Source organism: Lycium barbarum, chromosome 3, assembly GCF_019175385.1.
Source record: "Lycium barbarum isolate Lr01 chromosome 3, ASM1917538v2, whole genome shotgun sequence".
Taxonomy (NCBI): domain Eukaryota; kingdom Viridiplantae; phylum Streptophyta; class Magnoliopsida; order Solanales; family Solanaceae; genus Lycium; species Lycium barbarum.
Window position 1 is genome coordinate 40,238,758 of NC_083339.1, and position 20,288 is coordinate 40,259,045.

Below are 20,288 nucleotides of genomic sequence, written 5' to 3' on the forward strand. Positions count from 1 at the left end.
ATATAATTCTAACTCTATATAACCAGTGTGGCTAAACTGAAACGGGGTAATCCCTAACGATGGTCAAAACAGGAAAATCTTGGTAGCAATTTGCTGATAATAAAGGCTGTAATAATGAAAATATTTGGAAGGAAAAGAAAAACTGAAGATTTTTTTTTAATTATTTCCATGACTTCATATTTTCTTCATTGACAGTCCCTTTTTTTTTTAAAAAAAAAAAAAAAACATTCTTGTTTGTCACAGAAGAATAAGGACAATTTAGCAACTAGCACGTGCACTGTTTGGCTTATCTCGTGGAAGAAAGAGCTAGTATATAACTTTAAGAACTGTTGAGCAATTTGTATCTAGTGAAAACCTTGTCATGAAGAAACAAAGGTGAGGGGTCCCAATTAACAGGGGCGGATCTATGTAGTGGGTTGGGGTGTCACAGCACTCGACTCTCAGGTAAAATTTAGTATGCACTGGTACTTTATATAGAAATATTATAATAAATACAGAGTGGCACCCGAAGTCACAAATTGACTGTTGGTGCCACGACTGAGCTTCTAAGTTTGAAACAATTGGTCCTAGGATCGAGACCCATGGAACTCTGAAGCATTTTTTCTCCCCATTTATCTTTGTGGCCCAGCCTAGTGTTCCCTTTTCCCGATTCTTTAAACTCTTTTTCTTATTTTATTTTTTCTTGCTCTTTTCTCTTTCACAATCCTATTTTATTAAATTATGTATTTGCTTCTTTTTCTTTTTCTTTTTCTTTTGCTGGATCTTGAAATTCTTATTTAAATATAATTTTAATCATTTTTATATTTATCCATTTGTTACTCTTTTCTTAATTTCCAAAATTATTTAGAGTGATAATATTAACAGATATGATATTAATCTAGCTATACGTAGATTGAAGGGGTGTTTTTGCTTGTTGAAAATTCATCTTATTTATATTTTACACATATTTCGATAAAATTTGAATTGAGAAAATTAGTCGACTTGGACAAAACTATTCGCTTTGGTGATCATGTTTTCATTTATGCACCAAAGATTTTAAACTAAACTAAACTAATGCACAACGGATAGAATTGAACCTAATTAATTCAAAATGGATCGAACCGACTAAATGTAGACCTTCATTCAATCTTATTAACTAGTGGTATGTTTGCATTTGAAGTGCCCTACTAAGAACATGCCCTTTCTCAAGGGACAAAACCGACAGATAATTATTTATCAAAAATTATCATCTCGGAACAAAAAACCAATGCATTCCCTTGAATATTTCCACCTTGGTTAATTAAATTTAAAGAAGACAGTATTAGAATTTTTATTATTATTTCGCGCAGAAAAATTAACCAACGTACTTCCGTCAGTTCTGTCGGTTTCATTAAGAAAATAAAAAAAATCAATTTAATTGGTTTTTCGATAGTGTCTTTCGGTTATCTTAACAAAATTGTAGATTGACGGCGTCCGTAAATTTCGTCTTTCAAAAAAATGCGACTTTTTTGTAATGATGGCACCCATAGTCATCTAATCCTGGATCTGTCTCTGCCAATTAAGTTATGAAAACTAAAAGAAAACATAAATGCATGGTTTTTGTTTTATGCATTGCGTGAATTAAATTCAATCACTTGGTTAGGTTCTTAATTGGCCGGTTCAAACGTGACACTTTTATATATGCATTATGTGTATCCTTCATAGTTCATACATTTAAAGTCAAACCTAAAATAAAATTTTCTAAACTTTTTCATGGGGCACCACCAAATGGCTAATGAGCAAAAGCAGTATCATCATTTGCCATTTCTCTTCCTTCTCTTTCTTGCATGTGTACAACACTCTTATGGATTCTCACACAGTGGAGTTTATAGTGGTTGGAACAATGCCCATGCAACATTCTATGGCGGTGCTGATGCTTCCGGTACAATGGGTATGTATTTATACAAGATATTTCTTGCCTAAAAGTTTGATTTAATAGCAGAGGTGAATTTAGAATCCAGAGTCACTAGCTAGGTCAGAATGATATTGATCTTAATGTATTTATATATTTGAACCAACAAAATCGTCAGTGTTACTTTTATGAGTTAATTTCTCTCACACAACTAACAGTTTTTAACTCAAAAATTTACTCAACTTTGTTTTATAACACAAAAGTCACTCAACTAATGGTAATTATCTCAGAGAGTCACTCAATTTTGTTTTGTAACACAAAAGTCACTCAACTAATAGTAATTATCTCAGAAAGTCACTCAACATTGTTTTGTAACAAAAAAATCAATCAAGTATTGTCATTTCACCTACAAAGTCACTCAACTATTGTCATTTCACCTACAAAGTCACTCAATCAATTTAGGTGATATTTCCGGTAGATACAAGTTGTTAGTTGGGTGATTGTCTGAGAAGTTAACTCTTACTTTTACTTCATGTACTCAAGATTTTCTTCTTTGGAACATATTTTTTTGCAGGAGGAGCATGTGGATATGGCAACTTGTACGGCTAAGGTTATGGTACAAAGTACAATGAGTACTGCACCGTTTAATAGTGGATTGAGCTGTGGATCTTGCTTTGAACTGAAGTGCAATGCCAATGCGACCCGTCGATGCTGTGTAGGTGGCAGGGGCGGAGCTACAGTGCAATAGGGGAGTTCGGACGAACCCAGTAGCTTTTGCGTATACCCTGTACTAGTACTAGAAAATCCAGTGAATATATATCTATATATTACAAAAAAAACGCACTAAGATTTGTAGCGAATGGTTCAGTGGTGCGGAATAGGCTAGCAAAGCCTTGTGTTCCATATGAGACGTGGGTTCAAAACCCAGCTCTAGTGCTTTTTTTTTTTTTTTTTTGGTTTTTTACCATGTGCTCTCTTAAAAAAAAAAAAAAAGATTACATAAAATAGACTCCTCAGTCACTTCTGTTAGCCTCCATCAATGCGTGCTAAGTTCCCAACAAAAGTTCTGCCTTTGATTATTTGTCTAGTTCTTTGAGTATACATAATCAACTCATTTTTAATTAAAGTAGCTCATTTTACAAATAGAAAAATAGTTCATTAATCAAGCTCATACCGAAAAAATTGAATTAGAAAAACCAACCGAATTTGAAAAAGATCAAACCGTGTTCGTACACACATTCGAATAACCGAAGAACCGAACGTCCGCCCGTACTTGTTCGTTAGTTTAGTGGTTGTTATACATTAGCTTGAGATTGTTGTCATGACTTAAAATTCCGAACCCACAAACCTCAAATCCTGGCTTCGCCTCTGGTAGGTGGTGTAGGCACTGAAATTTAGTCGGACTTAAATCCACAAACTAATTCGGATCATATTCTAAATTTGAGATGTATCAGTCCAGATAATTATTATGGGCCAATATAATTGGATTAATTGTTTAAGTCCAATTGGTATGAATTTAATTGAAAGACTAATTCAATTGGGCTAGTCTATTTTGTCGGACTTCACATGATGAGCCCACTCTATTAGGTCCATGCCACGAGTCAAATGACGTGGCGCACCAAGTCAAGTATTGGACCAATACAATCATGCCACGTGTATAAGTGACGCAGCATGCCAAGGCAATAGAAGAACCAATCAAATGTCGTCAAGTGTTCAAATGATAAGGTTCAACCAATCATATACAAACCCTAGCTCTCCCCTGTAACTATAAATAGGGGTCTTCATAAAGCTAAAAGGGGAGGAAGAAGAGATATACATAGAGAAGCTCTCAGCCGCAAGTCTTCCGCATAATAAGAAGTCTTCGCTCCAGGTAGTGAGCCGCAAGTTTCCATACCCCTACGTTTGTGATTAAAGCTCGGCTCCGCATTCGTAGTGAAATCTCAACAACAAGTAATCCGTCCATTCAAGAACAAGCAAAGCCCTTGATTGACGACCGTATCGTGAGGAGAAGAATCAGAGGATTACATCTTTTTATTTAAGATTTCATAAAGATTGTAACCCCCGCACAAATTCTTGAAATCAAATATTATTCTTTGTCGCTATTTTCCTTGTCTTGATTATTATTTTCAGGAACGAAAGATTAGTCGTTACAAATTTGGCACTCCCAGTGGGATCATCTTTACCTCTCATCTCTTCTCTCCAATAGTCGAACTTCAAAAACACTAAGATGGCTTCCAAGAAGGTCAACTCGAAATCCGCATCCGCAAAAACTACCGGATCCAAATTCTCCGTTGCTGTTGAAAACATCCTAGATGTTACTAAGGGGAGCATCGGACCTGTCACAAGGAACCAATCCAAATTGCTAGGGCAACGAGTTCCGCAAGCACAGCCTGAATTTGCTGTCGTCTTTGGTTCGTCTTCCACAAACACCACAGAGGAAGGGGAGAATGTCGCCAAAATGGTGGAGAGGGTTCTTGCCCAACTTAGTTTATCTAAGCCCAGGAAATCCTTCAGGCAAGCTGACGATGATGTCTTGAGCACTGGATCTACTCCGCATAACATGTCTGCATCCTATGTTCGCGAAAATCTGTGTTATTCTTCTTCATCTATGATGGTGATGCATGCGATGATGACCAATGCTTCAACTGTTGAAGAACAACTCGCGAGCTTGACAAAGGCAATTGGAGACTTGACCAAATATGTGTAAGATCAAGATAATCGAATAGTCAAGTTGACAGACAGGTTTGATAGTGTGATGGAGGGGGATTCGAGTCATGCCCCTGGAAAACGTCCGCAAGCACAAGAAAGGATTGAATCTCCCGCAAAACAAGTGGAACATGCTTCAGAAATCCAAGTTTCCTCTGAAGGAATGATTCCAATCAATCAAATAAAGGAGTTCATCATGGGGACCATCAAGGATAAATATGATGTTTCCGCAAAATCATCCCTTACATATGCGAAGTCGTACACTGCAAGGATTGATAGCTTGAAGATGCCTGCTGGTTATCAACCCCCAAAATTTCAGCAGTTTGATGGCAAGTCAAATCCGAAGCAACATGTGGCACACTTCATTGAAACATGCAACAACGCTGGAACATATGGTGATTACCTTGCCAAACAGTTTGTTCGTTCCCTTAAAGGTTATGCTTTTGATTGGTACACAGACCTTGAGTCTGGTTCCATTGATAGTTGGGATCAAATGGAGCAGGAGTTTCTCAACCGCTTCTATAGCACAAGACGCACCGTAAGCATGGCGGAACTTACAAACACTCGCCAGCGAAAGGAAGAACTAGTTATTGACTTCATCAACCGATTGAGGCATGCAAGTCTAAACTGCAAAGATAAACTTAGCGAAGCTTCGGGAATAGAGATGTGCATTCAAGGTATGCACTGGGGTCTCACCTATATCTTGCAAGGCATAAATCCTAAGACTTTTGAAGAATTGGCCACTCGTGCTCATGATATGGAGTTAAGCATGGCGTCAGTCGAAAGTGAAGCGCCGCCGGTCTACGAATCCCGCAAAGGTAAAGAAAAGCAAGAAGTAAAGAAAGTGGGGAGATATTTTTCCAAGACCGAAAACAAAGAATCCATGAACGTTAATGTTGCGCCTGTGAAGTTCACCACTAAAGTAAGTAAGAAGCAGAGAGTGAAGACAACTTCTTTGGAGGATAGAGCGAACAGAAAACCAACTTTGAAGGAGATGCAAGAGAAGGATTATCCATTCCTTGATTCAGACGTTTCTGCAATCTTTGATGAACTTCTTGGGCTGAAACTTTTTGACTTACCCGAGATGAAGCGGTCGAATGAAGCAGGGAGAACTGATGAACCGAATTATTGCAAGTACCACCGGTTGATCGGCCACCCTATCGATAAATGCTTTGTCTTCAAGGATAAAGTTATGGAGCTAGCCTGCGAAGGAAAGATTTCACTTAAAGATGAGAAAGAAAGTGCGAACCAAGTTAGTGTCACAATTAGCTCACTCGATCCAGTCATAACCTGCAACTTTGTTGAAGGATATGGAGAGAAAGACATCCCGAACATATGTCTGGATGGAATGATTAAGTTTGGAGACTTCGAACCAGTTAATGTGAATGAAATGTTTTCTCTTCTTACACCGAGCGATGTTGTGTCAGTAGAAGGAGGACCATCTGAAGAAGATGAAGACCAAATTGGTCATCTTGATGATGGGGGTTGGACTCTCGTAACTCATCGCAAGCGCCGTAAAATAGGTTCGCGAAAGGATTCAGTGAAACGACAAACTAAGGGAAAGAAGGTGAGTAAACCCGAAACAAAAAATCCAGTTGAGCACCCAAAAAAGGATAAAATAGAGGGGCGCTACTACCAAGAACCATGTCGGCCAATAACATTAGGGGAATACTTGCCAAGTTGGTTTCACACCAAATTCGTCATTGATGATGTAAAAGCTTCATGTTGTGCCGTTGATAAGAAGGAAGCGAAAAACATGACCTCGTCATGTCCATCATCAGAAGACTCTGCAAAGTCATCTCCTGAAGTCATGGATGCGTGCATGGCCAAAATCACATTCACCGATGATGACCTTCTACTCGGAGACATACCTCATAATCGCCCTTTATTAATGATTGGGTTTGCACGTGAGCAAAAGGTGAACAGAATCCTAATCGATGGTGGATCTGGAGTTAACATCCTTCCTATTCACACAATGAAGGAGCTTGGAATCACAATGGAGGATCTTTCCGCAAGTCGTTTGATGATCCAAGGATTCAACCAAGGGGGACAAAGAGCCATAAGAGCTGTCAAAATAGACCTCACCATCGGCGAGTTGCAATCTAGCGCGTGGTTGCATGTGATCGATGCAAGGACTTCGTATAACATCTTGCTCGGTAGGCCTTGGGTACATGAGAACAAGGTGATCCCCTCTACCTACCACCAGTGTTTGAAGTATCATGAAGACGGAGTTGAAAAGAAGATTATGGCCGATGATAATCCCTTCACTGAAGTTGAATCGCACTTCGCCGATGCCAAGTTCTACTTAAAGAAATGTGCTGCAAAAGTTGATGAAGTTACGATAATCGATAATGCTGAGTTTATGAACAAAAATGCAAAGGTGGTTGCTTGTAAGGAGAAGGCAGCAGTTAAGGAAGATCAAAGGTCCTTCGATGTCAGTAAGTTTCCCAACACAAATGGCGCTTCTTCGAGTAAGAAAGTGATGAAGATGAAGAAAGTGTTGGATCTTCATATCACGTTACTGTACAGGATGAAAGGGATACTTTATCTCCAATAAGGGTTGATGAAGAGTTGGAGGATTTTTCTTGGTGTTACCATATATCTGTAGATGATGGCGAACCTCAAGAAGATGAAGATGCTAAGGATGCTCCGCCCGAATTCGAAGAAGGTGTAAAAACAACAGTCGACGCATTGAAAGAAGTCAACCTTGGCACTGATGAAGATCCAAGGCCCACCTATGTAAATTCTTTACTTGCAGTCGATGAAGAGAGTGCTTATGTTGAATTACTTAAAGAGTATAAGGATGTATTTGCCTGGAGTTACAAAGAGATGCCTGGCTTAGACCCTAAAGTTGCGGTCCATCATCTCGCTGTCAAGAACGGCACACGTCCTATCAAACAAGCATAGCGACGTTTCAGGCCAGAATTGGTTCCCTTGATCGAAAATGAAGTTAACAAGCTTATTGAGGCTGGTTTCATTCGCGAAGTTAAGTTCCCCACATGGATTTCGAGCATTGTCCCTGTGAGAAAGAAGAATGGACAAATTCGAGTATGTGTTGACTTTAGGGATCTCAACAATGCATGCCCTAAGGATGAATTTCCACTTCCCATTGCTGAGCTTATGATTGATGCCACTACTGGATACGAGGCGATGTCCTTCATGGACGGTTCATCCGGCTATAACCAGACCCACATATCACCTAAGGATGAAGAGCTTACCGCATTCCGCACTCCTAAAGGTATTTATTGCTACAAAGTAATGCCTTTTGGCTTGAAGAATGCTGGAGCAACATACCAAAGAGCTATGCAAAATATCTTCGACAACATCCTTCACAAAAACGCCGAATGTTATGTTGACGATCTGGTGGTAAAATCAAGAAAAACGAGTGATCACTTGCAAGACCTGAGAATGGTGTTTGACCTGCTACGAAGGTACCAACTCAAAATGAATCCTTTGAAGTGTGCATTTGGGGTTACCTCTGGAAAATTCCTTGGCTTTGTCGTTCGACATCGGGGGATAGAGATTGATCAAGCCAAAGTAGATTCAATCGTGAAGATGGCCGAGCCAAGAAACATCCATGAGTTGAAAAGTCTGCAAGGGAAGCTGGCGTATCTTAGGAGATTCATCTCAAATCTAGCAGAGAAGTGTCAGCCGTTTAGTCGTCTCATGAAGAAAGGTGCTCCTTTCGAATGGGATCAAGCTTGTGCCAATGCCTTTGAGAGCATCAAAACTTACTTGACGAAACCTCCAGTTCTAACGGCTCCTGTGCCTAGAAATCCATTGATACTATACATATCGGCACAAGAAAGTTCAGTTGGAGCACTCTTAGCCCAAGAGAATAGCAAAGGGAAAGAAAATGCCCTTTACTACTTGAGTAGGATGATGACGCCAAATAAGTTGAAGTATTCGCCAATTGAAAAGTTGTGTCTGGCCTTAGTCTTCTCGATTCAGAATATGAAACACTACTTTCAAGCTCATGTAGTTCGTCTTATTTCCAAAGCAAACCCCATCAAATTTGTGATGTCGAAACCTGTCCTTAGTGACCGACTAGCAAGGTGGTTTCTCCAATTTCAACAATTTGAGATTGTGTGCATTCCTCAAAAGGATGTGAAAGGGAAAGCATTGGCGGACTTTTTAGCAGACCATCCAATAGCCGATGACTGGGAATTAACTGATGAACTACCTGACGAGGATGCGATGGTCATTGAAATTCAACAGCCTTGGAAGATGTATTTTGATGCTGCTTCACATCGCGAAGGAGCTGGCGCTGGTGTGATATTTGTCACTTCTCAAGAGGAGGTCTTACCGTATTCCTTCACTTTAACACAATGTTGCGGAATATCAAGCACTCATACTTGGGCTTGAAATGGCTGTTGATATGAAGCAGTTACAATTACAAGGCTTTAGAGATTCTGAATTGGTAATCAATCAATTGTTGGGTACCTACGAGGTGAAAAAGCCAGAATTGCGTCCCTATCATCACTATGCACAAAAATTAATTGGGTGGCTCGGCAACGTAACTCTCCAGCACGTGCCAAGAAAGGAAAATAAGAAGGCTGATGCTTTGGCTGCTTTGGCTTCAACATTGACTTTGCCTGACCAAGCGCAAATCACTATCTGCCAGAAATGGATAGTACCGCCGGAGGACGATGAGGATGAAGAAAGCAAACTCGAGCTTCTTGAGGCCGTTTCTGAAGCTGAGAAGGTCGATTGGCGACGAACCATGATCGATTACTTGTGTTATAGCATTCTTCCAGAAGATCCAAAAAGAAAGACCAAAATTCGTCGTTGTGCCCCCCGCTTCCTTTACTACAAAAATACTTTGTATCGTAGATCGTTCGAGGGAGTTCTCTTGCGTTGTCTGGGGGAAGAAGAAGCAACTTAAGCTATGCAAGAAGCACACTCTAGAGTTTGTGGATCACATCAATCTGGGCCAAAACTACACTTTCATATAAAAAGGATGGGGTATTATTGGCCAACAATGGTGAAAGATTGTTTGGACTATGCGCAAAGTTGCAAAGCATGCCAATTTCATGCAAATTTTATACACCAACCTCCTGAGGTGTTACATCCATCTGTTGCATCTTGTCCATTTGACGCTTGGGGGCTAGACGTGGTTGGACCGCTACCGAAATCTTCTAGTGGCCACTTGTACATCTTAGCTGCAACGGATTACTTCTCAAAATGGGCTGAGGTTGTCGCCCTCAAAGAAGTAAAAAAGGAGAATGTGGCAAACTTCATTCGAGTAAACATCATCTATCGTTTTGGCATTCCTAGTTATATCATAACAGATAATGGCAAGCTGTTCTCCAACAAATTGATGACTAAGATTTGCGAGCTTTTTGGCTTCAAGCAACGAAACTTGTCTATGTATTATGCTGCTGCAAATGGATTAGCTGAAACATTTAACAAGACTTTGTGCAACTTGTTAAAGAAGGTCGTCTCCAAGTCTAAAAGAGATTGGCATGATAGAATGGAAGAAGCCCTTTGGGCATACCGAACGACTCATCGCACACCGACTCAAGCAACTCCCTATTCTCTTGTTTACGGAGCTGAAGCGGTCCTTCCACTTGAACGCCAAATACCTTCATTGCGGCTCGCTATCCAAGAAGGGCTCACTGAAGAAGCAAATGCTCGTCTACGCCTTGAAGAGTTAGAGGCCCTTGATGAGAAAAGGCTGGAAGCTCAGTAAGGCCTTGAATGTTATCAAGCTCGTCTTTCCCGTGCTTTCAATAAAAAGGTTCGCCTGAGGACCTTCCAAGTTGGTGATCAACTCCTGGCGGTAAGAAGACCTATTATCACATCTCATAAATCTGGAAGCAAGTTCACTTCAAAGTGGATGGGCCATATGTTGTCCAAGAAGCCTATACAAGTGGTGCTTACAAGCTTATAGATGCAGATGGCTTGCGGATCGGTCCCATCAACGGAAAATTCTTGAAGATGTACTATCCTTGAAGCAAGATGATACTCCTGGCCCGCATGAGTTTAAACTGTGTACGGCTCCAAAAAAAAAAAAAGTCCGCTAGGTTGAAAACCTCGAAATAGGCGGCCTAGGCAAAATTTAGGATAAACAAAAAAGTCCTCTAGGCTGAAAACCTCGAAAGGGGCGGCCTAGGAAAAAGTTAGGACAAAAAAAAAAAAAACTCTTCTTTTTCGGAACTACGAAATGACTTGATCCTCTTCACCGAGGTACGTAGGCGCTTAGAGTTTCATTCTAAGTTCAGTTGCATAAAAACAATCCTTCTTTCTTGTTCAGAACTACGAAATGACTTGATCCTCTTCACCGAGGTACGTAGGCGCTTAGAGTTTCATTCTAAGTTCAGTCGCATAAAAAATCCTTTTTTCTTTTCTTTTCTGAACTACGATATTCTAAGTTCAGTCGCATGAGTACCTGAAAAAAAAAAAAAAAAAACATATATATACACATATATAGCACGGAGATATGGGATCGACGCTCGACCTCTTTCAGCGAGGAGACAAACATGACTGGAAAGAAGAAGACAATTCACAGCAATTGAAGCCGAAGATGATTGCAGTTTGTTTTAAACGCTTCTATCAAGTCGGCATTACTTCTTCAACGAATTATGCCACTAAAAAATATGATGGATGCTTCAAGTAGTCGCTCGTCAAAGCTAGAATGTCGCTCCTATGACGAGTTGAGATGTTTTTCACCACAAATGCGCAAAGCTGTAGAGTCGAACAAGATAGATTCTAAGTTGAACTTGGAGAATTATCTGTACAGATGTAGAAGGCATTTGACTGTCATTTTTATAGATATTTTAGTTCAATGAGTCTTCTTTCCAACAAAATTGGAATCTCGTCATTTCGGCACTCGTACCCCGAGTTATGAATTTTCTCCCACCGAAGCGCAAAGCTGGAAAAAATAGAACAAGGCAGCATCGAAGTTGCAATTTGGAGAATTATTTGTATAAATATAAAAGGAATTTGGCCGTGATTTTTATATTTATTTTAGATCAATGAGTCCTCTTTCCATATAAATTGGAATCTCGTCATTTCAGCACTCGTACCCCGAGTTATGAATTTTCTCCCACCGAAACGCAAAGCTGAAAAATAGAACAAGGCAGCATCGGAGTTGAAATTTGGAGAATTATCTGTACAAATCTAAAAGTAATTTGGCCGTGATTTTTATATATATTGTATATCAATGATTCCTCTTTCCATAGAAATTGGAATCTTGTGATTCCAACGCTCGTACTCCGAGTTATGAATTTTCTACTACCAAAGCACAAATCTAAAGGGTTGAGCAAGGCAAAATTCGAGCTAAATTTCGAGAGAAAAAAAAAAAGATTCTTCAGTTATCTTCAAAAAAAAAGGGGGGAGAGAAAATTGATCCAAATCACAAGACGAAATGATTCATGTTGAAATAAAGGCGACTACTTTTATTGCTTCAAGAAGGAAATGTCACTACATCATAATAAGCAATTAAAAAGTAAAAGTCCTAAGCAAGAATCTAAGTCACGGAAAAGGCTTGAAGCATAGGATTTGTTGACGACTCTTCTCAACCGCCTCTTCAAGTTTAGATAGTCTCTCTGCTTCTTCATCAGACAACACATGATTAGCTTCAATAGTATGATTCTCGCCCTCTGTAATAGTGATTTTCTCTTGATTTTTGGACAACTCCTCTTGGTGTTTGTCAAGGAATGCGATAATCTTCTCCTTCCTAGACTTCAAGGCTGCTAAGTTTTTCTCCACATTCGCAAGATTTGCTTGAAGCTCCTTCATGGACCCATCTAGCTTTCCATGTTCTTGTTTAGAATCATCGAGGCGTCGTTGTGCATCTGAAAGTGATTCTTGGTGTAATTCTTTAGTCATCTTCGATGATTTCAAAGAGTCATACTCTGCATACGCCTTGAAGAAGTTCTCGACAAGACCCTCCAAAGCAGAAACATCGATAATATTGATTTTCCTAAGTTCCTCAAGAGTCGAAGCAATACTTTCCTCCAACACCATAAAGCTGTCTAAGGAACCTAAAGAAAATTGTGTAATCCATCCGCACAATGCACCCCATATCTCAGAGACGAAGGTTGATTTGAAGCGGAAAATAGTCCCTTGTGGATCAAAGCTCAACGCGCTAGGTTGCAATGGCTGTGAGAAAGGTCTGAAGGTCTTCGGATGTGTAATCTGATCAACGACAACTTCAGCCGCATTTATCGCGTCTAGTTTCTGGAAACCCAACTACAAAACAAAAAAAATCAGATTTAAAAAAAAAAGTGTAAATGCAGAAAATATGGAGAGAAGAAATATTACTTGCTCTGCTACTTCTTCCAAGCCCATCATTGAGTTTGGATCCCCATCCAGATGGATATTAGATCCAATGCTAATAGCGTCCAAATCAGCGAATTCATTATGGTGATTGTCGGACTCCTTCGATTTCCTTTCTAAATGATTCCAATGTCGATCTCCACTTGTATTACTCTCCATCGAACTAGAGGATGTGATGGTATTTCCAACATCGATAGGAAGAGAGGAAGGGCGAGACTTTTTGTTGCAAGGTGGTGCGAGACTTGATGTTTCTTTGGCGCCCTTGTCCAATGAACTCAAAGGCTCCCTTCTTTTGGAAGTATTGTTGGTCACCTTAGGAGTCGTAGCACTTGTCTTGGAGACTAGTCGGACGCGTTTAACTCCTTTGTCCATAGGGATTTCAACATCCTTCAAGGTTTTGGACTTAGAAGAAGTTTCATGAGCTTGCAGAGTATCATTAAGTTGCACCTCGGACTTGGAAGAAGGATGCGATTTTTCTTTCATTCGAGTCGGACCTCTTTTGGACAACATAGGTGTATGATCTTGCTTTGATTTTTGTGAAATAATTCGAGGACTCATTTCTGATGGATTTGTCCGATTGGCTAGCCACCATTCCATGTACTCACGAGTCATTAAAGGCGAACTACCTTCTGATGGGCGCACCGGAATTATGACTTTTGAAGAGGTTCCAAGGCGAATTGAAGAATTCCAAAGTTGTGCTAGTGTTAGCAATGTGCCATCATATGGTCGCTCCATGAGGTCTCCAGGGATGTCTTGACAAAAACCAAATTGTCTGCTAAACCTATAAGGGCTATAGGACTCCACGATGAGATCTGCATCATGCCTAAGTGTAAAATAGCTCGAACGAAGGCTTGTGATAGTATCGTTCCATGAATATGAGAGATCGCCAGTATCGGTGAAGTATAATTCCCTACCCTGTAGCAACGCCAAATGATGGAGGTGGCGGGCATCATGTTGTTGAAATAACTTTCGGGCGTCAGAAAAATTGAAGTATTTGGCCATCTTCTCGCCAGAAACCTTGCATAAAGGTATACTCCAATGTGAGTGATTGGCACGATGATGGGTCTTAAAATATTCTCCTAGCCAGCCATATACATAGTGTATGGGGAAAATTATATTCCCCTGCTTCAAGTCTGGAGAAGTAGAGATCTCTCTCAAGCCACGATATATGCTCGCAAGGACTGGGACTGCCAAAGAGAATTTCTCTCCATGAGCCATCAAGCTCGCCACTTTAAGAATGCTAGCACGCACATAGTCAATTTTCTTATGGGGGAGAACAAACTTGCAGAGCCAACATGTTAGGAAAGCCGACAAATTTGTCTCATCTCTAAGCGAATCTTCCACTCCTAGCTCGACGAAGGTGGCATGCTCCTCATCGGTTCGTGGTAAGTAATTCATGTCAATATGCCCAGAAGGATTGTGATTCAATCTTGGCTTCGTTGCACGACCCTTTGACGCCTTTGCGGAGGCTCCGCGTACCTGCTTGGTCCTCTAAACCAAAATTTCACCCAATCATGGATGGACACCTCATGACGGCCACCTTCGGCAAGTTTGTAAAAGGCTGAAAACAAGTATAGACAGCTCTTGGGGAGCCATGGTTTCCCCTGATTGTCCATTTGCGTCAATTCTTTCACCGAAGGAACAACTTCATCATAAAAAGATCCATGAATGGGAAGTCCTGCAATTGTTCGTAAGTCCCAAAGCGAGATAGACATCTCCCCGACGAAAGTGGAAAGCGTATTGGTAGACGGACGCCAAAGCTCACAAAAATCATGCAGTACGTTGTCATCGTAATCATATGTAAACAAAGAAGCGTAGATGGCATCGTAAACTTTGACACGCTCCAAGACTTCCTTATAGCGAGGAAGCAAATCTTCCACCTACTCCAAGTAGCCGGGTGTGTAGCAAAATTTGCCGAAACCAGAAGGCGGGACACTCCAGTTGTTGAAACATCCATTGGGATGAGAAGATTCGGTGGGCGCGACTTCTCGATGAATTGCGGACTTCAACAGAGGGACGTCCATAACAGTGGCCTTACCTGAGAAGTTGCTCATGACGTCTTTGGTCTCCTTTTTAGACCATTCAGCAAGATGAAGCGTAGAAAGCTCTCCGTCAAGTGAGAAGGCACCGATCACTGGAGGTTGAACCTCCAAGGCAAGGACTTTGGCGTTCGGATTTCGTTTGTCGCTCACTATCTCTAGATGAGGATGCGGCGTATCGCAATCACGAAAGTGCATCATCTTTATTCAAATTTAAAGTCGTACAGATGCGCCCAAAGACCTACAAAAGAAATAAAAAAAAAAGGGACAGGTAAGTTTCGTAGAACATGTCCAAAGCCAAGAAAGCAAAATCAGATTCTGTGGCTGATTAAAAGAAATATACCTGAGCCAATATAGAAGCAATTTGATTGTGGTTTTCGTATATGACGTAGCTCTATGAGTCTTCTTTCCGACGCCGCAAACCGTTCATGATTGCGATGTTCCTAAGTCAAGATATAAGATTTTTCGTAAGGACGCACAAAACTAATGAACCAGTGAACCAGAACTGAAGGTCTGATTCTCGATCAATATCTGAGTAAATATATAAGCGATTTGGTCATGGTTTCCGCGTATGACGTAGCTCTACGAGTCTAGTTTCCGAAACATCAAGCGGATCATGATTTCGACGTTCCTACATCGAGATATGGATTTTCTACCACAGACATGTCGAGCTGCGAAGAAAGTGACGAAAATTCATGTTGAGGGAAAATTACCTGATAGAGCGATGGCTTCGAACCAACTTGACAATGCTACAAATTGATGCCCAGCCACCATGAGAAGGCAGGATATTTATAGATGTCAAACACAAAGAAATCCTTGTACTAGTTGGAACCGAATTATGGAAAGTTTAAGTTTATACATGGAAAGTTTGAACTTATGGAAATTTCATATGTTCTCCTAAGAAAATAACAAAAATACCATGAAAATATGGAAAGTATGGAAAATATGGGAAGCATGAAAATATGGACGTATTGGCTGCTTGAAAAAAATGGGGCTGTTTGAAAAGGAATCATAACTTGAGCTAGTTATGAAAATATAGACGTGTTGGCTGTTTGAAAAATGGGCTGTTTGAAAAGAAATCATAACTTGAGCGCCTAAACTAGCAAAAGTAAAAAAACAAAAGAAAGGAAGCTACAGGGATTTATCTTAATACAGATTTTGCCCGTTGTGTAGTTTATGACCCAAAACAAAATTATGATACTTCTTAAGTCTTGATAACATTTGCTGATAAAGAACTTGATTTCCTCAGTTGTCAAATGGCAAGGAGTACCATACGATATTTCTCATCAACTGGAAACGCCTCAAAGTGCGAAATGAGTTGGCAAATGATCGAAAGTCGAGTGGACCTCTTGCAAATTAGAGAATGCCACCACCTAAAAACTCCGACGATCAAATTACGGTGCCATCAAAGAACTTGACCGAGTTATTGTCAAGTCTCAAATATTTTGCAAAAAAAAGAAATCAACTACATGGAGTAAAAAAAAAAGTTTGCCGCACGAATGCTTCAAGTCTCGTCTCTAAAAGACCTGACAAGTCATGCACCTCAACAAGCCTTGAAGCAGGGGGCATTTGTAGGCACTGAAATTTAGTCGGACTTAAATCCACAAACTAATTCGGATCATATTCTAAATTTGAGATGTATCAGTCCAGATAATTATTATGGGCCAATATAATTGGATTAGTTGTTTAAGTCCAATTGGTATGAATTTAATTGAAAGACTAATTCAATTGGGCTAGTCTATTTTGTCGGACTTCACATGATGAGCCCACTCTATTAGCCCAAGGTCCATGCCACGTGTCAAATGACGTGGCGCACCAAGTCAAGTATTGGACCGATACAATCATGCCACGTGTATAAGTGATGTAGCATGCCAAGGCAATAGAAGAACCAATCAAATGTCGCCAAGTGTTCAAATGATAAGGTTCAACCAATCATATACAAACCCTAGCTCTCCCCTGTAACTATAAATAGGGGTCTTCACAAAGCTAAAAGGGGAGGAAGAAGAGATATACATAGAGAAGCTCTCAGCCGCAAGTCTTCCGCATACTAAGAAGTCTTCGCTCCATGTAGTGAGCCGCAAGTTTCCATACCCCTACGTTTATGATTAAAGCTCGGCTCTGCATTCGTAGTGAAATCTCAACAACAAGTAATTCGTCCATTCAAGAACAAGCAAAGCCCTTGATTGACGACCGTATCGTGAGGAGAAGAATCAGAGGATTATATCTTTTTATTTAAGATTTCATAAAGATTGTAACCCCCGCACAAATTCTTGAAATCAAATATTATTCTTTGTCGCTATTTTTCTTGTCTTGATTATTATTTTCAGGAACGAAAGATTAGTCGTTACAGGTGGTACTATCACTTTCACAGCCACAAACTTCTGCCCACCAAACTATGCCCTGGCTAATAACAATGGTGGCTGGTGCAATCCTCTTCTTCAATACTTTGGTGATGTTCGATCAAAAATGCATATATTTACACATTATTGTCTCACATTTTAGTACTTTTAATCGTTTTTTGAGTATTATTATATTGTGTTATGCTTAATATAATATTTTTATTGTGTAGGAATAAAGAACTGTAAAATTGAATAAAAAGTGAGAAAAGAAATTGAAAAGAGAAAAGGAAAGAAGAAAAGAAAGGGACATCATGATTGAGGCAATGGTCTGGAGATTAAAGTCACAACATGCAACTTGAATTGAAGTTATTGACGTGGCAGCAAATAAGTTTACAAGATTGGTGCTTCAGTGAATTTACACCAGACTTGCCAAGCGTAGTAGAACGCGAGGCACAAGCTCGTCGTGCGCTTCGCCACGCGAAAACAAAGATCCGCAATTTTAATTCTTCCCAATTAATTTTGGACTGGGTTATTTTGTTTGGGCTTTTTCCTACACCTATAAATATTTCATAAGCCACAATTTTTATATAATTTTGGATAGCTTGAAACCCTTAGTTCAGAACTTTGGATCTAAAGAGAGCTTGGAACCGCTGTGGAGGCCGTAGTTACAAAGGTTTATCTTCTTTTCTCTATAATACTTATTTTTACGTTTTTATTCGGATGATTTGTTGTTTTTCCTCCATGTTTATGTGGAGCTAAACTCTTTAGTTCTAGATTTTTGGCTCAAACATGAAAGTTGACGTTTGATTATCGTTTCTATCTATTAAATTTTCATATTTTTGGGTTGCTTATTTATTCTTGATCTTAATTGTTTAGTTACTTGATCACTAATTAGACACTATCTGTGGCGTGTGAATTGAACTAGGGATAGGGATTTTGCATGCGTAATAAGAATAAATAGAGTTTGTTCGATATAATCGTTTCGCTAATGAGGACAGGAATATACCCTTTAGCCTTGCTTAGTTGAATACGGAGAAGTAAATGTGTTCTTGTTACCTCTGGCGACCATAGGAATAGGCGTTATAGTAGCATCTACAGGCTTGTGAGCAACTCGAAAGATACTCATAAAGTTATAATTAAACCGTCAACTAGTAACCCGTAGGTAGAACGATTTGAAGACTTAACTGGATTGTCAGTGATCATAGCCCTAGATCTATCTCTTCTCCTATAAAAATCTGTTCTTTCTCGGTTGAAGTTCATTATTTGTTTTCTTTTGTTTTTAGTTAGTTTATAAATATAAATTTGGATTTTATTTCTTGTTTAGATAATTAGCATTAGTTTAATTTAGTAAATAGTTAATCATAATTCCCTGTGGGTACGATATCTGGACTTAATAATCCTATATTACTTGTACGACCGCGTATATTTGCGTGTGCAATTGGGAGCAACAATTTGGCTCAGCCTGCTTTGTTGAAAATCGCTTTATATAGAGCTGGCATTGTCCCTGTCATCTATAGAAGGTAGTATAAGATTCATTTTATTTGTCTTATGTTTATAATATGGGTTGTCAAAAGTTTTATTACACCGGTAACTTCTTTTTTATTACTGCCTTCGATTTCAATTTGTTTGGCTTGATTTGGAGTACGAAGTTCAAACTAACTAATGTTTGATGTGAATTTCGACATAGAATCTTCAATTTTTTTAAAATAAAATATATATCTTCAGAAACTACATAAGAAGTACTATTACTATAAACCACAATAGTTAACAATTCAAAATATTCAGAGGGCAGTCGAAATAATTAATGGTCAAAGAAAATATCATTTGACTATCCAAAAGTAAGTAAGACAAATAAATTGAAATAGAGAGAGTATTTTTGTGAACTTTACAAAAAAAATTGGTCTCCCGCCATTTGTATTTATCGAGTAACTAATATATATATAGTTCAGCCACTTTAATGTGTCAAAAATTATTTTTTGTTTTTTCTAAGTTTTGACTAATTTACTGCTATAGTGTGTCAAGTTCAGTCATAATACAATAAAATTACCTCTAAACATAACGTTCATAATTTGATTATTTTCGTTGCGTCTTTCAACCTACTTACATCCTCCTTTATCTGAGCTTGAGACCGACCGGTTATACTTTGTAAAACTGACATAGAAAACACAATCTTGTCTAAAGGAGATTTGCTTATGGTATATAACAGGGTGCCTTGCATGAAGAAAGGACGAATGAGGTTCACCATTAATGGTCATTCCTACTTTAATCTTGTATTAATAATAAACGTTGGTGGTGCTGGAGACATCTGCTCAGTGGCCATAAAAGGATCAAGAACAGGTTGGCAAGACATGTCAAGACATTGGGGTCAAAATTGGCAAAGTCAGTCATACCTTAATGGACAAAGCCTTTCTTTCAAAGGAATAGCCAGTGATGAACGGATAGTCACATGCTACAATGTTGCTCCAGCCAATTGGCAATTCGGACAAACTTTTGAAGGAGGTCAATTCTAAGACAAGTTACATGAATTTAGCAAGTTATTAAGGAGGTCTTTATTTTTCAAACAATATGTATGAAGTTATTTGTCACTAAAAAAAAAACACATGGGAAAACCGAACCGAAGTCTCTACGCCGTGTTGATTTACTGTCGCAAATTTATAATGAAACAAGTTGTAATCTACGTAGAAGCAAATGTTATGTTATTATATTAATTGATGTGAATAATCTACTATTTCCTATATTCCAATTTACGCGACTCTTTTCATTTTTTGGAGATTCAAACTTCTTAATTTGACACTACATTTGGAAATAGAATCTTTTAAACATATTTAAAAACTACATAAAAAATATTGTCTCCATCCCAATTTATACGAGGGTGTTTGACTAGCAGTATTTTAGCTTCAGCATTCGAAAACTAGAGACAATATCGAATGCGTTTCCGCGAGGTTTGGGGTTATCCAATAACATTTACTACCACTTATAGTTGCTAAGTGGCAATGCTACACTTTAAGAGAAATCAATATGATTGGGTGAACTATAAGCTCGATGATAAAT

General features: G+C 39.1%; 1 protein-coding gene across 1 annotated transcript; it reads left to right on the top strand.

Moving 5' to 3' along the window:
• Positions 1 to 1,746: 1,746 nt before the first annotated feature.
• Positions 1,747 to 19,816, top strand: LOC132631042 (expansin-A10-like). Its single transcript, XM_060346641.1, is given in 7 exon segments — positions 1,747 to 1,909; positions 2,445 to 2,490; positions 2,492 to 2,574; positions 17,010 to 17,024; positions 17,249 to 17,347; positions 18,688 to 18,757; positions 19,444 to 19,816. Coding segments are annotated over 7 exon segments (780 nt in total). The 3' UTR covers positions 19,748 to 19,816.
• The last annotated feature ends 472 nt before the right edge of the window (positions 19,817 to 20,288 follow it).